We start from the raw sequence: 23,497 nt of genomic DNA on the forward strand, positions 1-23,497 counted from the left end.
CACCATATAATGATGTTCGGAATGAATTTGCTCAATGCTAACGAGTTTAAAATGTATTTTGCATACTACCAGAACCAACTCTTGATGATCTTATGCACCATCATCCTCACTCGATCCTATACATCATCTTAAATCCCATGGTTCCTACCTGGGAAATTGTATTAATCACAACTTCGGACATTTCAACTTAAATTTCGGAAAATCACTTGCAACGCAATGAAACGGCCAAAAAAAATGGCAACCTTTGTTTGCTTGAAATACCAACAGTCGGGTATTGATAAAATGCCAAACTCTTAGTTCTTGTGTCGGAAGAATATTAGACTCTAAATTCCAGTGATGGGATTCAAATCTTGATTATCTCCATTACTTAAAAAAGAAGATACCATTAACCTTAAAATGACATCTCTTCCTGCTACAGGTTAATGTTACTTTTAAATTCAAACTACAGATTTTTCAACAGGTTTACCAGCAATACTAGAGAAACAGTGACTTAGCTACAATCTACGTTAGCACAAACCCGATGCCCCTATTGGGCGAATGGGAAAGGTTTTAAATTTTCATACTTCTCAAAGATTCAGTACATGTACAACAACAGTATGTACAAAAATGCACTGATCATCCTCGTGTCAAGTCAATATCTGTGTGAGGGTTTCTCAGATCAACAGGTCGTGAACCAGGCCAAACACTCATAGAAGGGGTAGTGAAATTTGGAGTTGAAGGTGAACTAGTTGGCATAGCTGATTTACTGCTGAGCTGGGGCGTGGAATCCTTACTGTCTTTAGGGCTGGCCGGTTGTTTGTTCTTGGTTTTAGATCCTCCATAGACAAAACTGCATACCACCAGCTGCAGAAGTGTATAATGCCATTAGCAAATTCAGATGCTAATGTTGCACAAACATATTTCGATAACATAAGAGGTTCAGATGTCCAGATATTATCCATGTTGCAGAAATATATTTCGATAACATAACACCAAGCATACTTATGCATCCTTGTTCAAATTCACTCATTCCAATCAGCACTCACTGAAAACATCGCACTAGAATATAAATCTTCCCTTATGCGCATGCAAATAAGACCCTAGTCAGATTCACCTGATTTTACTAAGCACTAGCCATGCACATCTCCTCCAGTACTCACACCACTGGACAAAACAAGCTAGAATATCTAAATAACATGCATGCTACATGCACAGTGCTTGCTATATCACTATGCTCAAATCCTCTATTCTGGGACTATTTTTCAAAATGATAAGTCAGCAATAGCAATAAAAATATGCATGAGCATCATAAATAAGCATCTAATTACAATCACAAGTAAAAGACAAATTCAAAGATACCTGAACTGGGCTTGATGCAATCAATGTTGCAACCCCACCACCTATGACATGACCATCAGGAGTAGAAAGAGAAGCACTTATGCCACCTGTTCGACTACGTGGTCCACCATCCTCAGCAAGCAAGTAAGAACCCGACAAGCATAATATCTCAAAACGGCCCTAAGAAAAGCTAAAACAGATCAAATAAGTTTCCTCCAAGTTGCATAAATATCATTGAAGGTCAGAAAGGATAAACATATAAAACAGAAAGCTCAATTCGGTTCAAAAAGCTTGCTTAATGCTAATAATGTCAGGTTAAACTTACAGAAATTAAAAAAGTCTTCCTTTAGTCTAAGACTAAATAGATCAGAGAAAGACGCTGTGCCTAACAACTGAGACATCATAAGCTAAAATGCAGGCCATCCAAAACACATATGAATTTTTGTTTGTTTGGGAAGTAGCACCTAATTTAGGAAGTGTGACAAATATTGGGAAGTCTGATTCATCTCTCTCAACCTCCCTCAGCAACATAAACCCACCCTCAACTCTGACTGACTTTGTTCACAAAGCATTTGACTTTGTTTGTAAAGCTACGCCAACCTTTAACCAAAAGCTATTCCAATTTACTCAAGCCCCAAATTCATCCCAGCAGTTATATGTACTCACAAGTAGTAATAACTAAGCAAAGAACCAATGAGCATTAAGGACCTAGTAAGATATTTGGGCATCAAAACAGAGTCGCGGCATACAAAATTTTACCATTTCTAATTATTTTAAAAAGGAAAAACCAAAGGAGCGTCAAGTACCACAACCTCAAATGTTACAGTAGGAGTAGAAGATGCAGGCTGACGTAGAGTTACTGAGGAAACTGTACCACTGCCTGATAAGATGCAGACAGCCCTTGGCCTTTGTTGTGAAAAGGACAACATTTTCGCTACAATGTCCTGAAAAAGAAGACAGAAATTGCACATTCCCAAGTCAAAATTTCCTTCTACATCCCTAGGAAATTGCAGATGCTATTTGCAACCAAATCGTATAAGTAAACATATTAATGTTATTTTGAGCCACCAATTCATAGGGGCTCATATTTACTTAAAGTGGGGACAACAACTTCGCACTCAATAGTTCAGAAGTGGAAAAACAGTCATGCCATCGAATAAAGTTCTGTGTGAAAGTTACCATTATGCAAAGAGAAGTGCCCTACTGAACAAGTTGAACAATGTTATCTCTAAGGTTTGCTCACCACTAAATGAATTAGTCATTAAAAGCCGGTTCAAAAGAGAGCTCCAACACCAAGGTTCTCTTATAGGAAAAGCATCAGAAGAAAGAATCAGCAAATGTGCGAATGAGTGGCCTTCATCAATACTTTTCTAATTCATATGACCTAAACAACACTTCTATTGGATATGGCATGTTTGTAATCACCAGATATATGCATAACAGCATGAGCCGTTAATTCTGATTTTTATTTAAGTGTATTATCATTGGGTTAATCGGCTCAGTAATGCAAGTTTTGTGGAAAAGACCTGTGTTCAAATCAATCTATCCCAGCAGCTATGCAATATTAAAGATTGTTATTCACATTTTTAAATGCAAAAGAAATAAGTTCAAGATCGATTGTTTCCTGTATTAAACATGAAATGAACTAGAAGAATGTAGCGTACTTCTCCAATTCCAACAGTGACCACATGAGGAGCAAAGGCCAGCCCTGCCGAACTGTTCATCCATTCACCTATCAGAAACAACTGAACCTATAAAGACAAATATAGAAACCAAGTAGCATATATTCGCAACACAGGTAGTTTATAAAAGCATTCTAATTCTACTAAGCACTAAATTTCAAAAATTCTAGCCTATCCTTATTATCTTGACAAAGTAAGAATGAGCAGAGGCAGCCATTGTAAATAGGGTAAAAAAACATTATAACAATTTAGCTTACCAATGCGTATGCATAATTTAAGGACCTCCCCCCTCCCCCCCCCCCCCCCCCCAAAAAAAAAAAGAAAAAAAAAACACACCTTTTTCATTTAAGAAACGAATCACAAAGCCTGTAATTAACTGCTACTGCACAAATAACATAATTGACAGAATCAAAGATGAATTGTAGCCTAAAACTATTGGATCACTGAGTACGACAATAAAATCAAAGCTTAAAGAGACACGTAACCATTTCCTTCATAAACATCTTAGCCACAAGCCAATTAAAACATCAAAATCCAACAAAATCTAACCTAGAGTTGCTAATTGCTGCTTCCTCCCAGTCCCAGGAGGCCGGCCTCTGCTTCTTTTTTGGCCAGAAGCATCCGATCCTGATGAAGGTTTAGGCTTGGCGGGCATAGGCAAAAGTCCCAATGAAACCTGCCCATCAGGAGCATATTTTCGGGGCCTCCCTCTCTTCTTCTTTACCGGCTCGCCCGGTGGCATTCCAAAGGACACACCCATGTTAATGCCGTGAGGAAAGCTGACATTTTTAGGCTCCCCTGTAAACGTTGATCCGACATTTGACTGAAGCTGAACCTGAGGGTTAGATAAGGGCCTGAACCCTGGTTGAGAATTAAATGCTGTTAAACCAGTGTGTGTTACTGATCCAGAACTAGACCCACCTACCCCTCTATGAATATAGTAAGGAGCTGACCCGCCTGATAATGGCATAGCTTCTCTCCCATCCATGCATTTACTATTGAGGAATTAATCACAATTTAAGGAAAAAAGAATGGCTTTTCGGTACCTAAACTTTGTGTATTAAAGCCTTTTAACCCCCAAAATTAAACTAATTCAAAATTTTAACAAAGAAGAAGCACGAAAAAGGAAGTTTTGATCACAGGGTTTTACCAGGGTTTTTCAATACGTTGACAAAATACTTAAAACAACAACAATAATAGAATTTGAAATCGCAGCTTTAAAGAAATCCTCTTCTTAACCCTAAATCATCTACGGCAAACAGAAGGATGTTCAAAGACATGGTTTTCAGGGGTTTCTTTTTAAATGAATAAATTTTAAGGACCCAAGAAGCTTCAACCAAGACCCAGATAAACAAGAGCAACAACAAGAGTTAGAGATCGAATCTTTTCACTCTTAAAGAATCCATGATTATAAGTTAACTCTTGAGCAACCAAAAAAAAAAAAAAAATGCTGAGCACGGAAAGCCCAAGGACCCAGACAAAGTAGAAGCTTTTAAGGAGTTCTTGCACTCAGAGCCCTGAACTCATCAGGAAAAACAAAACCCTAGATTTGAAACCTAGGGTTTTGAGAAGATAACTGCAAGAACAAGGAAAAGAAAAAAAAGTGACAGAAAGAAAGGACAAAGAGGAAAAATGATTTGAAAATTGAGGAGCTTTTGAATTAAAAGCGTATGAAGTAGAAAACCTTTTCTTTTTTTGTTATATTTATAGAAAAATTGGAATAAAATTTTGTTGGGGGTTTCCTTATTGTTCAGTACAGAGTCAAGTCACTCAAGTGGGAGGGTGTTAGGGTTCTGACTAAGGACTTTGGTTGAGTGAAGGTACTGGGAGGGGACAATGAGTGGCCCACGTAAAGTACCCAAAAACTCCCTTACAGTGTGAATGTCCTTATCAGATTGCCATATCTTAGGGTAGTGAGCCCTTGAAACAGAAGAGGAGTGTTTATTTTTTTTTGTTTCAATGAGTGTCTGTCTCTGGTGATAGATGCTTTTGCAGTTTGCTGTTTTGGTTTTCCACTGAGATAAAGGGTGAGAAAGAAGAGATGGTAAAGGAAACCCAAACAATGACTCTAACAGGGGAGAAAAAAAAAAAACAAATACTATTATATTATTATTTATTTCTTAAATATTGTGGAAAAGGAGGATATGATGTTACCAAGGTACCATTTTGCTTCACAACCAGGAAAATGACGTTGGTCTTGGTTTCTTTCAATGGTTGGTACTTGATACAGAACAGAAGTGCTCCTGGACGGTTTTGTTTTATGAATTTGACAGATTTATTGGCCAGGTGCCCACTACGAGGTTGGGTTACAAACATTTAAGTCCAATTTCAGAAAAGGTAAGGTTTATAGGGCAGCTCCAATTTTGGGTGCCGCGGTGGGCTACTCCTTTCGAATAGTGATAACCTCATAAATTGGGTTTATGTCTGTTTAACAAAAACTGCTAATAGAAACTATGGTAGTTTGAATGTAAGTCAATCATTGCATGAAGGAGCTGAAACAACAATGGTCTTATGTTGGGGAGTCTCCCAACTGCTGAGAAGGCGGAGGCGCCAAGGAGAGTCTTTGAAAGGATTGCATAATAAGAGTAAGACCTCATTGGTTCTCCGATATAAATTAGTCACTACTGGAACTTGCCTAGCCATTAGAGTAAATAAAGCTGTTGATGTCGAGGAGGTCACATTTGAAACCAAAATGAACCAGGTCAGGACAAGGTGAAAGTTGCCAATAATTGATTATTGGGCTGGCAAAAATTACATGGCTTCAGCCACAAGAATCAATTGAATTAATGAAATGGATTGCCAAGTTCCAACCAGCTATTCTTGTGGTTATTGTTGTCTATGGAAAAATGAAGAAAGACTATCAAGCTCAGCACGTTTTTTAACTGCTCTCCTAAAAGGCTTCCGATTTCGCCACCATAATCGATCTATCCCACTCGGATGACCAAATAAACTACTACCCCTATTCCTATTTCTAATTGTAAGCATCTTTTGAGTGAGAATAGACTCAGATTTCTTTGGCACAATTCTTGGTTTTGTATGTCGACGAGGAGAGGGTGTCTTTGGCTCCACAAATTTTGCGAATGTACATCTGTCAAAAGCATTAAAGAGACGCAATTACGTAAAAAACTTGAGATCTAGTAAAAAATATTGGGTATTATACAATTACTAAACGGACTAAGGATGTATGGCCAGAAAAGACACAATTTGTATGTATACCATCGGAACCTTCTTAACCATCAACAAGTAAAAAAATAATGCAATAATATGTTCCATTAACATACCTCTCATGATCCAATGTTTCTAAATTGGACACCAAGTTTTCGGTCCCAGGCATACATGCTGCACAGATATAAGTCTTTGGTGGAGAGACTAATTTAACACATTTGATGTGGTACCACTCACCACATTGACCACAAGGAATCATTGATCTCTCATCATAGGGCTTTCGACAAATGCAATGAAGCATACTTCGAGCTCTTAATAACTGCATTAAGAAAACAGTAAAATTTTATTTTTAAAAAATAACTGACATCCTCAGTTATAGAAAGATGTGATTTGCTACCTCAAGTTCATTCTTTAAGCAAACTGGCAAACTTTCCCCCTCTGCGATGAGTTCATAAACTCCATCTAAGCCAAGAGCCCCAGAATCTGTTGCAACCTGTAGAACAAATGGATATGCTTGATTGATGGGCCATGGGAAACTTAAATAGAGTAGCAAACACATGCAAACAGGCAAAGGAAGCAAACCTTCTTGGCACAATCTGCCCACTGTAATCCAATGTCCTTCAATTCCGAAAGCTTCAATCTCAAGCAATCTTCAGGTAAAATGTTCATTGCCTCTCCCTATCCAAAAACTATCTTTAGATGAATCACACAAATGAAAATGCCTTAACGATGTCAATGACACATACATCCACAGATGCTGCTAACCATTAGAGATAGCATGTCATGTGATATTTCTCCTTCTAATAAGAATGTTATTGTTTCTCTCCCTTCTGACAGTTCACACAATGTCAACCTAGATAATTTGTTTAAAAGTTTTAAAAAGCAAACTGACCTCACTGCAAAATCAATTTGAAATGTGAGAAATTCTAATAGATAATCAACAAGGATTTAGATAAGAAACAAAATGCAGGGCTTATATCTTCAAGAGCATGAAAGAATCTGAAATGGGCACAAGGGGAGACTAACAACTCATAGTTGAAATCACGCAGAACTTGTAACTATGGAATGCTGTTGCCATTTCCACTTCATATATTAAGTAACACAAGCAAAACAAGTCAGGCAGAAATTATGTCAATCTCTGATGGCTGGAACTCTAGTTAACACTATCTCATTGCAATGAGCTAGAAAAGTTCATACGGATAATTCTAAATCAAAACTTACATCCTTTGAAAACTAAACATATTCTAGGAGCACATACCTCTTTCAAGTGCTGCTGAATCTGTTGGATTGAAGGCTTTTCTAAACCATTCTCTAAAGCATCTAACAATCTAGCAACTCGGAATCTCCATGCATATCTTGCTAATGCCCGCTCAAGATCACAATAACTTTGATGATCATATACACCTGCCATTCCAATGGCCTGTGCCCAAAAATAAAATTAACTCGGATCATTTCAATTTTCCGCTGCAACTTATCTCAAGCTTGCTAACATCATTTCAATTTTAAAAATAGTCTAAATGCTCCCTTCCAAAAAAATATGAAGAATGATATAACAGGATAAGTGGGGGCGGGGGGGAGTGTACCTTCAAAGCAGTAGTGAGTTTTTTGCCAACAGCACTGAACTGATCTTTATCGTAGCAATGCATTTCAAAGTCCACTACCTCTGTCAAACACTTTTTGAAAGCACAAGCTTGATCCACAATTTGTTGTAATATATCTCTTTCTTCAATCCTGTAACATTTATCCAACAAAAATAAATATTTGCATTTAGAAATTGGAAATTTAAAACCTACTAAAATGATCAATAAAAACAACAACAAATAAAAGAATTTTCATATTCTTTTATTGTTGAAAAACCTACATTAATATCCTTCAAAACTTATAGAAGGGCAACATTTCAGGCTAATAGCAACTGGCAATCAGTGTCGGGTGAAAGTGAAACACATTGATATTGGTACGGCCTCTTTTTTCTTTCCAAAACCTTAAATTTCTACACAGCATCCTCAATCGCACATGGAAGAAGAATTCTTTGCATTTTTTTTTTTTTTCGTTTAGCTTAATAAAGAATGTCATATTCTTCCACCATCTCTATTAAGTTCTTCCAAAACGTTTTATCAATAGACAAAACCCAATAACATAGTCGATAATAACTTTTGCAGGGATGAAAAGGCAATGCTATAGTAGATTAAAACATAAATTTGAAGATTAATCACACGTATACCGGACACTATAAAATAGCATTTAAATTGTCACACGTATACCGGACACTACAAAATAGCATTTAAATTGTCACTTGTATACCTTACACAAAAATTTTCATCAACAGATACAAGTTCAGAGAGAAGCTTCAAGTCCAAATACTTGCCATTATGTCGCTGTGCCAAGCAAGGGCCACTGTCAATAGATATACAAGCGTCTACTAAAAGACAAATCAAACAAATTAAAACGCATACCACGATGCCAACTCCATTGTGAGGTATTGATCCACCCACGAGAATCTGACAATATGAGCATACATACTCTTCTTTAGCATGACTTCTATATCCTACGCACTGCAAATGGTAGCTGTTCAAGGAAAAGATACCAATAGGATGAGATAAACAGGATATATCAATTACAAGGTGATATTAAAAAACTTGAGTGGGTAGAAAGTGTGCATGCAAAATGACGAGAAAAATGGAACTATAGACATATAATAACACTGCAAACTTGATATAAAAAAGTGAGAAACAGAAACCAAAGTGGAAAAACTTTTGAACACCAAACAAATACCTTACCTGTCCTTGCATGTCGAACAAGTTAAAAAATCCCAATCCTCAGAACCCGGTGACGTTTGGTACATGTGCAAAGATCTGTCTAGGGATTGTTTGATCTGGAGAATATTTGAAAAGATCATCAAAGGCATCTAATAAGAAAAGATTCCGTCAGAGTTCTGGAACACAAAAAGGATTATCTCACTAAAACCTTCTGTAAGGAACAGAGCAGTGAGTTATCATCCCCGGCAAAGTTTGCTACAGCATCCATGCAGCGTTGCTTCCACTTCTCAACCTTTTCAAGTTCAGCCAGGACCATATCTAGCTCTGCACATGTAAAGAACGAAGCCTTTCCATGCTCCTGCATGTGAAGTTTATAAGAAATCAAATAATCACTTTTAAGCTTAAAAAATATAAATTACAAACCAACTTTTTAGGGGAAGCTAACCACAATAAAAATTAGCATTTAAGCCAAAATTTCCAGTTCAAAGAAGACATTCTGAATTCTCAAATACATACCAAGTGAAGCAAGGTTTTTAAACAAACTATTAATCTGAGAGGATTAGGAAACAACAGATAAGAGAATAGATAATTTCACTGTAAAATATCATGCCTTCTATAATCATAATATAAAAAGAGTAACATACAAATGTGCAATTAAAAGTATTGGGAAAAAAATGCAGGGAGTAGGTTTTTCATTTTTAAGTTTCCTAGAAAACCTTACTAGACACAACTAGCTGCAAGATTAAAATCACCAGGACATTAGATCAGGAACTCAAATAAACTTTCTCATCTCCAGATGAAGAACCACAATATATTACTTGGAGCAAATATTAACAATAGACTCAAGAAAAACAGTAAAGTGTAATTCGCAATATCAGTAATTCCTGTCCAAACATTACCCAGCGCGCATCCATGGCATACCTTGAGCTGCATTATTTGAGACCACGACCGCTCCCCCAATTCTAAACTAAAAAACTGATGCACTTGCTCTTGCCACAACCTGCATTACAGTTAAACATATAATCAACAATCAACATAAATTAATCTCTATCAAGATAAAGATAGCACATGCATATAAACAGATTCTCACAACTCACCACCTTCAAACCCCAAACTTAGGGCAAAAAACAAAAACTTAATCATACAAGCAAGAAGAATATGTCTTTTAGGCATCACATAAACAGTAGTGTAAACTGAGGGGTGTTACATGCATTTAGGCTTAAATTTAGAAACAAGTTTAAACCAAAATACAGAAACCATTCATCATAGCATCGGGTAGTTGTTATCTTACCATACAAAAAGTTGAAACAAAAGCTACAGATAATCCAAAAGATAAATATTAGTGCTGAAGTTCGAATAGAAAGTTGTTAAAACATTCAAAAGACCCACCTATGTTTGCAGGTAGCATCTGTAAGTTGTGCAACCATCATTGGGAAGGAGATCCTGATACCCTGCATATGACATAGAGGAATAAATTCCAAATGCAAGTTTAAATGTCAGATAATTGAAATAACTACCCAACTCCAAAGTGTGCATGTGGAAGCTTTAAATTCCTACAAACAAAGAGAGGCAAAACAAGGATAAAAAATACCTGATATTCAGCAAGTATTTCTTCAGCATCAATCAACGTGTATGCATACTTTGCGGATGCAGAAATCACCTTTGAGACATTCTGAAGCCATTTAGCTCCAAAAATTAATGAGTTCAACAAATTACCTGAAGAATGCATGATAGAAAGGTGTTCCACAATGTCCATCAAACTCTCAACATCCTGTGAAACAGAAAGACAACCCACCATTAGATGTGGTCAATATGGAAGAAAAAAAGCACTTAAGAAGATTTCTGAGCCAAAAAAAAAAAAAACACAAACTTAAAAGATGCATAGTTTATAAAAGGGCAGCAGAGAGAAGAAAACACCAAATAATCAAAACAAAGCAAAAAAAAAAGGTCTAATTCAATTTTATGCAATATTAACCCCTACTTTTATACCAGCATCATTAGTGCCAAACCCCCGCCCCCCTTATAAGCAACTAGGTCATGCAAAACAAAGCATCAAACATTGAGACAAATACTACGAATTCTTACCTCGTAAGAAGGAGTCAAATAGCAGAAAGAAAGGACTTTATTGCACCAATGCAGCGTACCAGAAGCATTTTGAAGCTTTGGAATCTCGGGAATATCTAGCCCAAGAGATAAACCAGCTTTTATGGCAGATTCAAGCAAGTTAACAAGATGTTCAATTTTTGATATAAGACCATTGCTCCGACCATCACCAATGTCAGTCACATCATATAGGCACTCCACATCTTGCAGTAGAGAATAGGCATCATGCTGCCATTTCATGCACTTTTCGAGAACTTTTTCAAGCAGACTTTGTTGCTCCAATGTTATCTTAAGAAACCTTGACTGAGAAACCAACTCCTGAAAAATGTAAAACCCGTCTCAAATTTGTTTCAACAACTTCAGCAAAGATATCGAATGAAGGAGACAGTACCGACCTTCAGATCCCCAAGTTGCAGCAAAGAACAAGATGCAGATGACCCAGAAAAATCAGATTCTAAAAATGGCTTCGTATTATTTAACCAGGAATTTGCCACTGATATTGCAGCTTTGACATCACCTAAAGATGGCATAATAGCAACTATGTCCTCCGATGTCCTAAAAAAGATCAAATTCAGTATGTTTATACACAACAAAGGGAACAATATATAGAAGAACTCAGTAAGGTAAGAGATGATGGTAATTGATCATAAAACCTTATAAGATCCTCAAATTCAGACATCTGAGCCTTATGTGCAAGCATGTCCTTTGCTCTTTCTTCCCACTGCAGAGCACCAGCAAGATGTCTAGACAAACTAAGAAATAAATCCTCTCTCTCAATCTGCAATCTGAAATAGAAAAAATACACAAACCCTGAATGATACTTTTAGAAGCAACAAAAAGTGTAACAAAGAAAACACTTGGTGCCATCTGTTGTGAGGGACAAGGAGAGAAAGCATTACACAACAGCTTCTGTCAACAGTTGCTGAAGAAAGTCCAAAGCCATTTTAGTATCACATGCCTGAATCAATAATAATATATATAAACTGTAAATATTAGTAAATTGTAAATATAAGCTATGACTCATGCACTGTAACGTACTAACAAGTAAAAGTTGAAAGTGAAAGGATATCATTACCTTCAATGCCTTTTCCCTGCAACATGCCTTCTTCAACTCAATCTTCACAAGTGGCAACTCATCAACTGTTCATAGGAAAGGATAAATCAACAACAAAAATTACTCCAAGAAATCACCAAAGAATAGTTGTATACAGCTATTACAAGAACCTTGAATCTTCAAAGATTGTCCATCTTCTAAAATGCGATTTAACTCATCAATAACATTTTGTTGATCCTCTCGCTGATGGACATTTCTTATAATACCATTAAAACGTGCAATCCACAAAGAAATATCAATCTGGTATTGCTTCAGAAGTCTCAACTCAGGTATGTTAACACTGAAACTCTCCATTTCTTGAAGAAGCACGTCAACATCCTGCACAAGTCAGAAGTTCAAAGTACAAGTTAAATATTCAGGCATACCTATAAGTGGGGACAAAAAACAAGAGAGAGAGCAAAGTGACTACCTTTAGAGTAAGAGAACCATTTAATACAGATCTACACCGGCCCTGACATGATTCAGCCAGGCTTACTAGATCAAAAATCATTTCTGTTTCCTGAACTTGGACCTGAAGCTCCAATATCTATCCAAATAATAATGAAATATCATATAGAGTATAAAGAAAATCACATCAATATTCCCGGGTCTTTTTTTCAAAGAAGACAGCTGTTTCACAAGATAAAGAAATTCAATCACCTCTGATTTTAACTTGTAAAGAATGTCAACCTCAATCGCTGCAGGACATTTATTTGAGATAACTTTTCTTGCACTGTCTATCCAGACCTAAAGGTCCTCAATGATGAAAGTGGATCATGAATGAAAATACACATTCAGAGATAACAAAATAAATTATGAATGTTAAAAAGATATACCTTTGCCAAAGATATTTTCTTTGATAACTTCTCACTTTGTTTCACATGGATTCGTGAGCTGCAAGCCCTTGAATACAATAACTCCAACTCATTGATCTGGAATTTAAACGATGAAAATAATTATCAAGATAATAGGAGAGGAGAAGCATCACTCCAGACCAAACTATAAGTTCTTCTGAAAATCAAAAAGTTTAATTTAAGCAGTTGGAATAAGATGTAGAAGCATGTCTAGAGATACCTTAGAGCATGTTGATAGAGCAGCATCAATATCCTGAACCAACAAACTGGCCTCTTCAGCATAATCCTGCACAAAATAACCAGCTACAAGAGTTCTCATACAAAGATAAAAAAGGAAAGATTAAACAATAAAATCACTACACTAATGTACCTTCAACTTGAGATATCCTGGATCATTACAGGGCAGAGGATCAAAACTAAGCAATTTCTTAACCCTTTTAAGTGAAACTTTCTCAGAATCACCCCCAGGAAGCCAGTTCTCAATTTTAAAAAGACAGTCTCTTATTCCTTGTGCCCATTTCCAAGCTTCAGTCAGATTCTTTACCACATTCCGGACCTATATTACATGAGAGGAAAAAATAATTACTTCAGCTATCAGTATAATAATGTACAGAATGAAGAGCAGTACAAGAATGAAACATATTAGGCTTAAAGCTTACTGCATCCATCTCTGAACCAGCCCATAGAAACTGTTCAGCTTCCTTCAACAGATTAGTATATGCATCACCTGAAAAAGGATTCTGCAAAATCTTACACGAGCGCGAAAGCCATTGTTCTGCAAGTTGAGCATGAGTAACATGGGCACCTTTAACCTGCATGTGTTAAATTAATTCAGTGATGCACCTTCAAAAAGATATACATCCCCTCAAACCAAAAATCACTAAATTGTGAAGTATTAATGTCCAGAGATCATACGCATGTTGGTACAATACATTAAAGAACAAATAACTTCAGTAAGAATTAGAATAATTGTCCAGATGGAAAATTTTCAAGGCAATGAGGATGATAAATACCTCATCCAAAGAGCAACACATGCCCTACAACTACAACCACCAAAAAGGAGAGAGCTCTATCACCGGATAGGATGCTATGGCATTACAGGAATTAAAGTAGAACATAGCAGAAGGCCTTATTAATGAGTTTCACAAATCCAAAGTCTAGGTAGATTCAGTTTCTGAACCAGTTTGAAGAGACTTCACTTGAATCTCTACCATTAATGGTAACTCAAGAACAAGATAAACAGGAATCATAAAGGAAACCACAAGTTAAACCCACTAGCCAAACTAATGTCTATCGAGAAGCATTTCAAAAGAAACTAATCTGCAGCAATAACACTCTTTGACAACTAATTTTCCTCTTAGCCACCGTAAATCAAATCACCACAGCTATCAAATCATCGCTTATAATCAAATTAAAGCTATTCCACATTCATGTTACTTTATAACTGAATAGTGGGGCGAAAAACACATGGTATAACCAAATTCATCACTAACTAAAGATGGAACAATCCTTGAACAAATATCCAAAAGAAAATGATTAAACCTTCTTTTTCGAAGCATTCAATTCATTAGAACATGAGATATTCCTTTCTAAACCATCACTCTGTGGTATTTCCTCCGAAGCATGTTTATCCACTATAAGCACTAAATCAGCCAATTCTGCCAGAGTATGACGATAAAGGAGACGACGTTTCCTGGATTTGCACTCACAAAGGTGTTCCCAGTGCTGCATGATAAACAAATGCTGTCAGCAAAATCAGAATAAAACATTAAAAGTAACAATGCTAAAGGACTTCAAGATAGGATGACCCCCAAGCACGTTCAGCACAGAATTCTAGAATCAAATCCGTTTCAAGAAATTAGCCTCAAAAGGAAGCAGTAACATTGGGTGGCAGGAAAACCAACAGAATGCTTTGTATTATAAAAAATCCCATTATATACAAAACCACGGGCTTTTATATCCATAAAGTTTCCAGTCATCTGGCATCAAGGAAAACTAACCTCAATAACTAAGGGAAACCATAATGAAAAATAAAAATCTATGCATATTGAATTTTGCAGAGGATGGCCAAGCAATAAGAGCTCAAAATATCAAAACTGTTTCAAGAATTTAAATGTATCTACAGATATTAGCAAAGACAATGCAAATGCATTGGACTATGGCTTAAGTCATTTGCTTGAAAATTATTATTAAGATCAGAAATTATCAGTACCAACTTAAGTTACCTCCAGGCACACGAAAGCAGATGGCCTGCAGCGGCAAACAACAGCAGAAAGATACAAATACTGCTTACAAATGATGCATGTTGGATCCTATAAAAGCCATCAGGAGATATCATCATGATCAAGTACTGTCTAGTTATAAATGCGTCGAAAATAAAGAAATCAAAACCAGAGTCCTTTCTCCATCCATGAGTATCACCTCTTCAGTACCCACAAATTCAGGAGATTTCCGAGGAGACATGGGAGATGATCTTCTTATGCCACTATCCCAAAGCCTCTCCCTCCATGTCCTTTCTTTAGAATATATTCTGAGTAATTCTTTTCTCAAATAAGCTGATGCTTTGCTATCCCAATCACTCTGCTCAAAACCAAACAATGCAATAAAAAAATAGGAATCATTTGGGATCTGACATCTACATTCAACATAGGTTCAATTTAACTCCACCGCTCATAGTGACTCACATTCATCTTGGTTTTCTTTATCACAAATAACTATAAGACCATTAAACTGTTATGTTTAATGACACTTATATCTGAAATAATGGATAGCAGATAAGGAAACTTATACCTTGGCCACCACACAAAGAAGCTCCTCATGAGATAACACAGCAGCTTTATGATATAATTGATACAGCTCTGCCCCAGACCCACCATGTGGTAACCAATCAGCAGGAGCAAAATTTACAGCCTCTGCACAATTTAAACCTGAAAAGACAAAGCAAGGTTCACCACGAATGATTCTTTATAAGTTTAGAACACACAAAATCCTATCTTTAAATCGAGAAAGTACTAACTTGAAAAAATTATGAAAGCTTACCCAAATTGAATCCTCCATGATAAGATCTAGGGAATGTAATGACAAAATTTCCTGGCTCCTAGCAAAAGTCAAGCATGCAACAATTAAATAAAAGAAATCTAGGGCAACAAACAAAATTGATCAACATGCACCAAAACAAAAAGAGAACTGTTAAAAGTGTCTGGTAGGCAGATTAAGGTGATATTTATAGAAAATATTTTGTAATTAATAAATTGTCCCTCTGGATTTTAGTGAGAATAGTACATTAAATACAAAAACCTTTCTTAAACTAGTATCTTAATTACCCTTAACCAGTGCCTATGGCCTATTGGCACCTATTGACCAGCCCAACCAAAAATAACAATCACTTAAAAGAAAAGACATTAAACAGCCACCTCAAAGTTCACATGAAAAGTAAAAACAACTCGTAAATACATGAACCTAGCACAGATGCAACCAAAGAAAAAACCTTCCACTGCAACTTTCAGCTAATATATGCAATAAAAACAGCATATATGCATGGGATTGGTAGCACCGAACATCCAACTTACTCACATACCGAGTTCTAAACCCACAGCCACTTTTAAAAAAACAATAAATTTGAGCAAACATAAGACTCGAACTATTTTCTTTATCCAATTATAAAACAAATTGAAATAAATAAAAGAAAACCTGTAGCACGCTATAGACCGGAACACCATTTTCTCGCAATACGGATGGATTTAACATGGTAACAAGCTGAAAGAGCAAGTCAGGTTGTGCATCAAATAGATCAGGAAGACAATCGTGCATCACCTACAAAGAGTGGACAATGTTAGCTGCATACATGCTTTGAAAACAAGAGAGACCATTACCCAAATTCGTGAAAATGCCAGTGAGGAACCGTGAATGCATTAGCTTGGATGCTAACAAAAGGACCATCCATCCATCAAAAAAAGCAAAATGGGGGCAAATCATGTTGCAAATAAATTTTTTTGTCAAGAAACAACAAATAGAAGTTTAAATATTACTATTGTATCAAATGAGGGAAAAAAAATAAAAAGATAAGTAAAGCAACAAGAAAAGAAAATTACTTTAAAGAACTCACATGGCAAACTGCAATATATTGTATTAAAATTATAAAAGACTACCTTCTCAAAAGCACTAGCTTCATTACCAGGGACACTGTACCAACATTTTTGCTCTCCCCTGCAAGCACAAAACAAAAAAATCAAACCTCGGATAAAATCAATTAAATTTTGATGCATATCTTTTATATAGAGCTATAGAAATGAATTCTATTTTGAAAAAAGGAAAATTTATTCTACCATGTCCGCTTTCATTAACATTATGTTAATATCATTTAGGTAAATTGAAACATATGCCAACTAAATTATTTATATTATTACTTGAATATTCTCCTCAGTCCTCCAGTAATGTCTTCATTGCTTCTAAAAAGAGCCTAAACATAAAATTCCTAGATGAAAAGCACAAATGGACCAGACATTATAGGTCCATGGAGTATATCTGAACACAGACATGATCAGTTAAAACCTAAACCATCTTCAAGATATTAAACTTTTACTCTAAATTCCTCTATATAATTTTTAGCTAACTTTTTGACTTCCTATAAAGTACATGCCCTAGTAATAGGAAACAGCCTAGACATATGTTATAACATAACCACACAAATCATGTCTCAGTAAACCTCAAAAGCAATAAGAAGAGTCTGTAAACATGAACAACTGAAAAAGAAGTGCATACGACTTTACAGGAAACATACCAGTGAAGATAGTTCATTGAGTAAAAACAATGATCTTCAAAATGCCAGCAGAACGCTGAGAATAGCATCCCAACATACAGCCAAGGAACCATGACACCTGTAATGTTATGGTGAACAGCCCGCAGCATTGAACCTTTCAACTTGGGCAAGTTATTGAGATTCCATGGGCTCCTACAGTATTCATCCCAAGCCTTAAGCTCAACAGATTCTGGCCTCTGGTCATTTACACGTGGAAAACCACTCCCATAAACAGAAGTATCCAGATCACTTCCATACATAACTTCCACCTCACCTGCCGATCCCTCCACAATCTCCCAAAACTTTTTCTCTATTTGTACCCTCGAAGCACATGCTGATCCAAACCATTTCTTCTTGGCTCGATCAGCCAAACGCCTAAAAGCTTCCAAAGTAAACCGCTTGCCAGGAACAAAACCAAAACTATCCTTATCAGAATTCAGGCACTCAAAGCAATACCAGTTACCTGGTGGTACCTGCTTCAATGGTGGTGACAGACAATATATATGCCACCCCTTGTTACATCTATCACAAAGTAGCATCACTTCACCATGTAACCCACTTCTGCATTGTTCACATATCTGATCAAGCTCTTCCTCCTCTACCTTACAGACCTTAACTTTCTCATGGTCACTATTCTTCCGTCTCCTCTTGGAGCTAGAAACTTTAACCTTATTTTCACTTTTTGCGTCCTCATGAATGCCTCTCTTGCAACTTTTTCCCCTCTCCCAATTCAATAGTTTATAATAACCCTCATAATCATACAAATGCTCTCTATACAACTGACACAACACATGCTTAGCACACTCTGAAATCTTCTTCCCTGACCTCACAAACCTAAAAACCTCCCCCCACTTCTTATCCTTCACAACCTTATCATAACCCCCATACCTCCTCACCGCATTAAACAATTTACATAAATCCAACTCCTCCCCTTCAAAAACCACTCTCTTTTTCAATTTCTTACCGCAATGTCCTTCCAAAAACCTATTATACTCTAATTCAAAAGTCTTGGAATCACATGAAGCAGGCCTTGCCTGCAACTGATGAATGGCTTGTGTTTTCGTAGGAAAAGTAAAAGAATCCACATTCAATGCAAATGGAGGGCTCCAATTTTTAGGTGGAACAATCTTACAAATCCCATAAGGCTCAGCATCAGGCCTGATCTTATAAATATACTCTAATGGGTCCCTAAATTCCTCTTCACTAGGGTAATAAACCGGCCCCGAGGGTATACTCAATGACCCAGTCGATGAAACACTCAGGTTTTGCCCTGTTTCAACTGCCCTAGTTCTCCCCTTCCCCATCAACACCACCACTCCAACACATTCAATCTATACAAAACACCATGCAAATATAAATATGAATTACACAACTCTTTTTCACAAACAATAATTATCAGTAAAATATTCTTTACTTCAAATTCAAGTAATAAAGAAATTAAAAAAAATAAAAGAGTAAAATTTTCTAGGGTTTTAAGCGTACCTTAGCGGAGATTGTGAAGTTCTCTTTGTCAGTAAGAGAGAAAAGGAAAAAAAAAGACAGAAATGAGTTTCGTGGAAGATTTGGCTCTAAAAAAAAATGAACCCTGTTATTTATTAATGCAAGGGCATGTGATTTTACTTAAAGAGGATCTACATTTGGTCAAATTTACGAAATTGGTAATTCACTTTCCTGGGGTTTGTTATTGTAGACCGCCGATCTTCGTCGTTATTCTGATAGTATCTATCGAGTTTTGAGGAAAAATCCACGCGCGGTTTGGAATGCACGCTTGGTTTGGGAAGGAAATAGAATTATTTAGGGGTGAAATGGTTGGATGAGATTCAGTTTCGTGTGCAAGAGAGTCGATTATGGCGAGTGATACTTGTAACTTGTTTTTAGCATCTAACATTACCGTTGTGTGCACGTGTCACGGCCTTATAATACAGCATGAAGGTATTTGTAGACGTTGACTTCGGATGAACGGCTGTGATCATTCGTACAGTTATTGATTAGAGAAGAAATTTATTTTTTTCATTTTATTATTTTCTTCTTTATTAGAGTCTAAAAAAAAAAAAAAATCAATGTATAACAATTACGCTAATATCTAGATTTCCTTTACAAAAAAATTAAGTACAAAGAGATTACTTCATTTCATAATCAAGATATTGCAGAATTCTCTAAAAATATATATAATAGATTTCATTGAAATTTTACATTAAATTTATAAATTATTTATTAAAAATATTATCAATAATAAAATTCAAAATTAAATCTTACAAATAAGATATTTAATATTTATCAATTTAATTAATTTATCATTAATTTATTAAAATTTTCATGTAAACTATATAACCTTCTAATCAAGAAAATAACGTTAAAATATGGGTTAGATTGTTCTTTGGAACACTCATTCAACAAAATTTTCTTCTTTTGAAATGAATTTATGTTAGAATTTTTTTGTTGCAAAGACACTTTTCTTATTGTTTCTTTTGTTGGGCTTGGATTTAGCCTATATACAATGAATCAAGCCTGCTAATTCATATCTGATCATCTAACCCAATCGCCTTTTTTTTTTGCTTTTCTTTTTCTTTTTCCTTTTTGTGTACTTTTTTGCTATTCTTTCCTTTTTCTTTTTTTTTTTTCTGTTTTGAACAATGAGGTTTTTTTATGATATCATTTCTTTTTTTAGCTGAGGAAAAAAAATCAAATATTATTTCTTAAGTAAGAAATTTGGGGCACCAAATAAATTAATTAACTTCCTCTTATTGTTTATTTTTAGATTGCAATTTTTTTATTAAAACAAAGTTACATCTTTACTTATAAGTCAAAATCTTTTTTTCTAATTTTTAATCTATCCTTAATTTTTTTTACCTAATTATATAATTAGTTGAATAAAATATTATGCACTTAAATTTTTTTAAATTTTATAATATTTAAATATTAATTTTAATAATATATCAACTGATTCAAAATATAATAAATAATATTTGATTATTAAACGTGTGAAATTTTGTCCCTTCAACAAACTCAAATTCACGTGGAGTAATTTGTATATAATAATCAACACGTGTTAGATTTATTCCAATTTAATTTTATTTATTTATTTATTTATTCATTTGGTTTATTATTTGGTTCAAGATGCATCACGATCACTATCTAGGACTTATTTTTTCACCAATGGCTAGAGTTTCTGTCTTTCTCAATACCTTCACCTAATTCGCCGACGCAACAAATCTCCCCAACCTAATGAAGGCAACAATAAGCATCGTGCTTAGGGACGGCAATCAAGCTCGTCTTCGACGGGTTTTTGCTCGACCCAATCTTATAGGATCGAGTTTTTTTTTTTTTTGAATTTCAAGTCGGATCGAATAAAATTAGGTAATATTCGAGGTCGGATCGGGTTTGAGTATGTCTAAAATTCAATCCGACATTATTAAAAATTTATTTTTTAATTAATTAATTATATATTTATATAATGATATTTTTAAATATTTATATTTAAAAATAATATTTTATATTTAAAAAATAATATTTTTATTAATTTCGGATCGAATCGGGTACAATTTACATATTATCGGGTCGAATCAGATTCGAATTTTAAAAAGATTCGAGTCGGATTCGGATTTAGTAAAACATAAAATCAGATCGGGTTCGAGGCGAGTAAAACCCATCTCGAATCCGATCCGATGCTATCCCTAATCGTGCTTTCCAGACGATGCCCATATGCCATCCCTGTTGAATACATTTTAGGGAATACTTATTCGGTTTGTTTTGTAACATTGAAATTTTTTCATTTTTTTTTTTTAGCAATGCTACTTTTCAGTGTATAACATGTTTGGTAGCACCTCGACATCGCACAATTCCTGCCATTTATTAAAATTTAATGTTTATAACAACAATTAAGCAATGTCGGTTGGAGATTTCAAAGATCACCATAAAATTTTTTGTCTCTTCATTAAATTATATCGACATATATGTTTATTTTATTTGTGCATTTTTTTTTACTATCAAAAAATCGTAAAAGGAAAATGAATTTTGAGTTGAAAAACATTGTGTGCCCTAACATTTTTCTAATATTATCATGTGATTTGAGAATTGGAAAATGTAATATTAATTATAGTTGAAATTAGCATTATTTTATTTTAATTTTACAACTAATTGTTTGATAAGCTAAGATTCATGATTGAAAAATCAAACTAATTAAAATGCATCTATGTAATTGGTTCAATCCAAAAAAAAAATTTAAGCTAAATGAACATTGGACCAACAAGAACTTATCCACTATATCAATTAAACTGGACCAAATTGTATATCAAATCAATTTTAATTGAATTAAAAAACTAAGATAAAGTTGTTTTAACAAAATTAAGTGATTAAACTTTATTGTAAAAAATTTAACCAATTTGAGGTTACTTTAACTACTATATCATCAATAAATTTTGTTAATTTAGCGCCATTAGTCTTGGGATTTTTTTCAAATATTGCAAGTTTGATAGTTTGATAGGTCAAATTATATTGTCTATTCGCATACTTTGATCAAATTGTGGAATTAATCTATTTATTTTAATATATTCAAATTAAATACTATATATCAATTAATTATCGGATTTAATCAAAATATTAATGGTTTTAATTTTTTTTCGTTGAAATTAATTATATGATTTTTTTACTTATGTGACAATTAACTTTGTTAACATATTGTTTTTTTTTTATAATGTGATAAAATTTTTGCCACATTAACACTTTTTATAAACTAACTTATTTCAAATTATATTGTTTATCCTTATACTTTCATCAAAATGTAAAATTAGTCTATCTTAATTTATTCAAATTGTATATTTATACATTAATTAATTGTTAAATTTAGGGTTTGGCTTGAAGATAAGAACAACAAAAATCTTATTCAATACAAATGGATCAGATTGTAACCTAATCATATAAATTTTGACCTTAATTGTGATATTTTTTCCACATTTAGATTATTTTTCTTGGACATTTAAATTATTAATTGGATTTTAAATTGATAAATTAGGTTTTAATTTCAATTTGGATTTTAAGTCTAATATTAATATGATTATTCATTTTCTTTTTTATTTTTTTTATTTTTAGTTATTTTAAATTTTATTTTCAATATTTTAAAAATATGAAAATATAAAATATAAAAATATAAAAGATTAAAAAAAAAAAAACTTTAAAAACATGATAAAAACATATAAGCCATATCAAAAAACTGGAATCAACAAACCAAACAAACCATATACCCAATTAATAATAAAAATAATAATAAGAAAATACAGTAGTATTAATGTCAGTTCTTAGGTTTTGGTGGCTTTTGGGTTTTTTGAGATAAAAATTTTCAGCAGTCATTAAATTTTCAATTATCAAATTTTAAAAATCTCATCGAAATTTAAGCTTGTAAAAATTTTTCACGATACTTGTAAAGAGAAAGAAAAAGAAATCGGAACAGAAAATATGAAAATAAATTTTTTTTTTTGTTTTTATAATATGTTGAAATACCGATATTTTTTAATGCAGGTTTGGTGCATCCCGCATTGATTTTAGCTATGATGCCATTCGGTTACACTAAAAAAAATTAGTTTTTTTGGGTTTATCTTAGATGGAACTGTAAAATTGACAATTAATTAATATATAAAGATCAAATTTAAATATATTAAAATATAAATACTAATTTCATCATACGATGAAATGATAATAATGAATCATATAATTAAAAATAAAATAAAAATTAA

At 34.3% G+C, this 23,497-nt stretch overlaps 2 protein-coding genes across 9 annotated transcripts; both read right to left on the bottom strand.

Moving 5' to 3' along the window:
* Positions 1-337: 337 nt before the first annotated feature.
* Positions 338-5,072, bottom strand: LOC111278046 (AT-hook motif nuclear-localized protein 5-like). Of its 4 annotated transcripts, none has more exons than XM_089746138.1 (6): positions 3,925-5,069; positions 3,549-3,834; positions 2,982-3,049; positions 2,130-2,261; positions 1,339-1,497; positions 338-843 (listed from the first exon to the last, which is right to left on the bottom strand). In XM_089746138.1, exons 1-6 carry the CDS (start codon positions 3,985-3,987, stop codon positions 616-618), a joined length of 936 nt encoding a protein of 311 aa, XP_089602264.1. In that variant the 5' UTR covers positions 3,988-5,069; the 3' UTR covers positions 338-615. The 4 variants fall into 4 exon arrangements, with proteins under 4 accessions (XP_089602264.1, XP_022720226.1, XP_022720222.1 ...); XM_022864491.2 differs by having other exon boundaries at positions 2,127-2,261; positions 3,925-4,120; XM_022864487.2 differs by having other exon boundaries at positions 3,549-5,072.
* A 575-nt stretch (positions 5,073-5,647) lies between these two features.
* On the bottom strand, positions 5,648-19,332 carry LOC111277986 (transcription factor jumonji (jmjC) domain-containing protein). 5 transcript variants are annotated; one of them, XM_022864432.2, is made up of 34 exons: positions 19,251-19,332; positions 17,751-19,099; positions 17,119-17,176; positions 16,661-16,783; positions 16,010-16,067; positions 15,761-15,897; positions 15,392-15,550; positions 15,196-15,282; positions 14,513-14,695; positions 13,630-13,782; positions 13,341-13,526; positions 13,191-13,256; positions 12,953-13,048; positions 12,777-12,863; positions 12,547-12,663; positions 12,248-12,455; positions 12,099-12,163; positions 11,923-11,981; positions 11,677-11,808; positions 11,419-11,578; positions 11,006-11,341; positions 10,512-10,691; positions 10,310-10,371; positions 9,842-9,920; positions 9,129-9,278; positions 8,942-9,036; positions 8,618-8,729; positions 8,466-8,539; positions 7,748-7,895; positions 7,423-7,584; positions 6,747-6,842; positions 6,562-6,657; positions 6,281-6,483; positions 5,648-6,087 (listed from the first exon to the last, which is right to left on the bottom strand). In XM_022864432.2, the coding sequence occupies exons 2-34, from the start codon at positions 19,070-19,072 to the stop codon at positions 5,826-5,828; spliced, it is 5,511 nt and encodes a 1,836-aa protein (XP_022720167.2). In that variant the 5' UTR covers positions 19,073-19,099; positions 19,251-19,332; the 3' UTR covers positions 5,648-5,825. The 5 variants fall into 5 exon arrangements, 4 of the variants coding, with proteins under 4 accessions (XP_022720167.2, XP_022720190.2, XP_022720194.2 ...); XR_016329071.1 differs by lacking the exon at positions 8,466-8,539; XM_022864455.2 differs by lacking the exon at positions 16,661-16,783.
* Positions 19,333-23,497: the final 4,165 nt, after the last annotated feature.

The sequence above is a fragment of the Durio zibethinus genome, chromosome 17 (assembly GCF_047325235.1).
Source record: "Durio zibethinus cultivar Kanyao isolate XHJ-2024 chromosome 17, ASM4732523v1, whole genome shotgun sequence".
Taxonomy (NCBI): Eukaryota; Viridiplantae; Streptophyta; class Magnoliopsida; order Malvales; family Malvaceae; genus Durio; species Durio zibethinus.

Bases quoted from the DNA above. Each gene is read 5' to 3' on its own strand.
- LOC111277986 (XM_022864432.2), bottom strand. From the start codon at position 19,072: ATGGGGAAGGGGAGAACTAGGGCAGTTGAAACAGGGCAAAACCTGAGT. The intron at 13,257-13,340 runs GTACATTAGTGT...TATTTTGTGCAG, and splicing joins CAGGATATCTCAAGTTGAAG to GATTATGCTGAAGAGGCCAG. The intron at 12,456-12,546 runs GTAGTCACTTTG...TGACTTGTGCAG, and splicing joins ATGGTTCTCTTACTCTAAAG to GATGTTGACGTGCTTCTTCA.
- LOC111278046 (XM_022864477.2), bottom strand. From the start codon at position 3,987: ATGGATGGGAGAGAAGCTATGCCATTATCAGGCGGGTCAGCTCCTTAC. The intron at 3,050-3,548 runs GTTAGATTTTGT...TGTTTCTGATAG, and splicing joins GCAGCAATTAGCAACTCTAG to GTGAATGGATGAACAGTTCG. The intron at 844-1,338 runs GTATCTTTGAAT...ACACTTCTGCAG, and splicing joins TTGCATCAAGCCCAGTTCAG to CTGGTGGTATGCAGTTTTGT.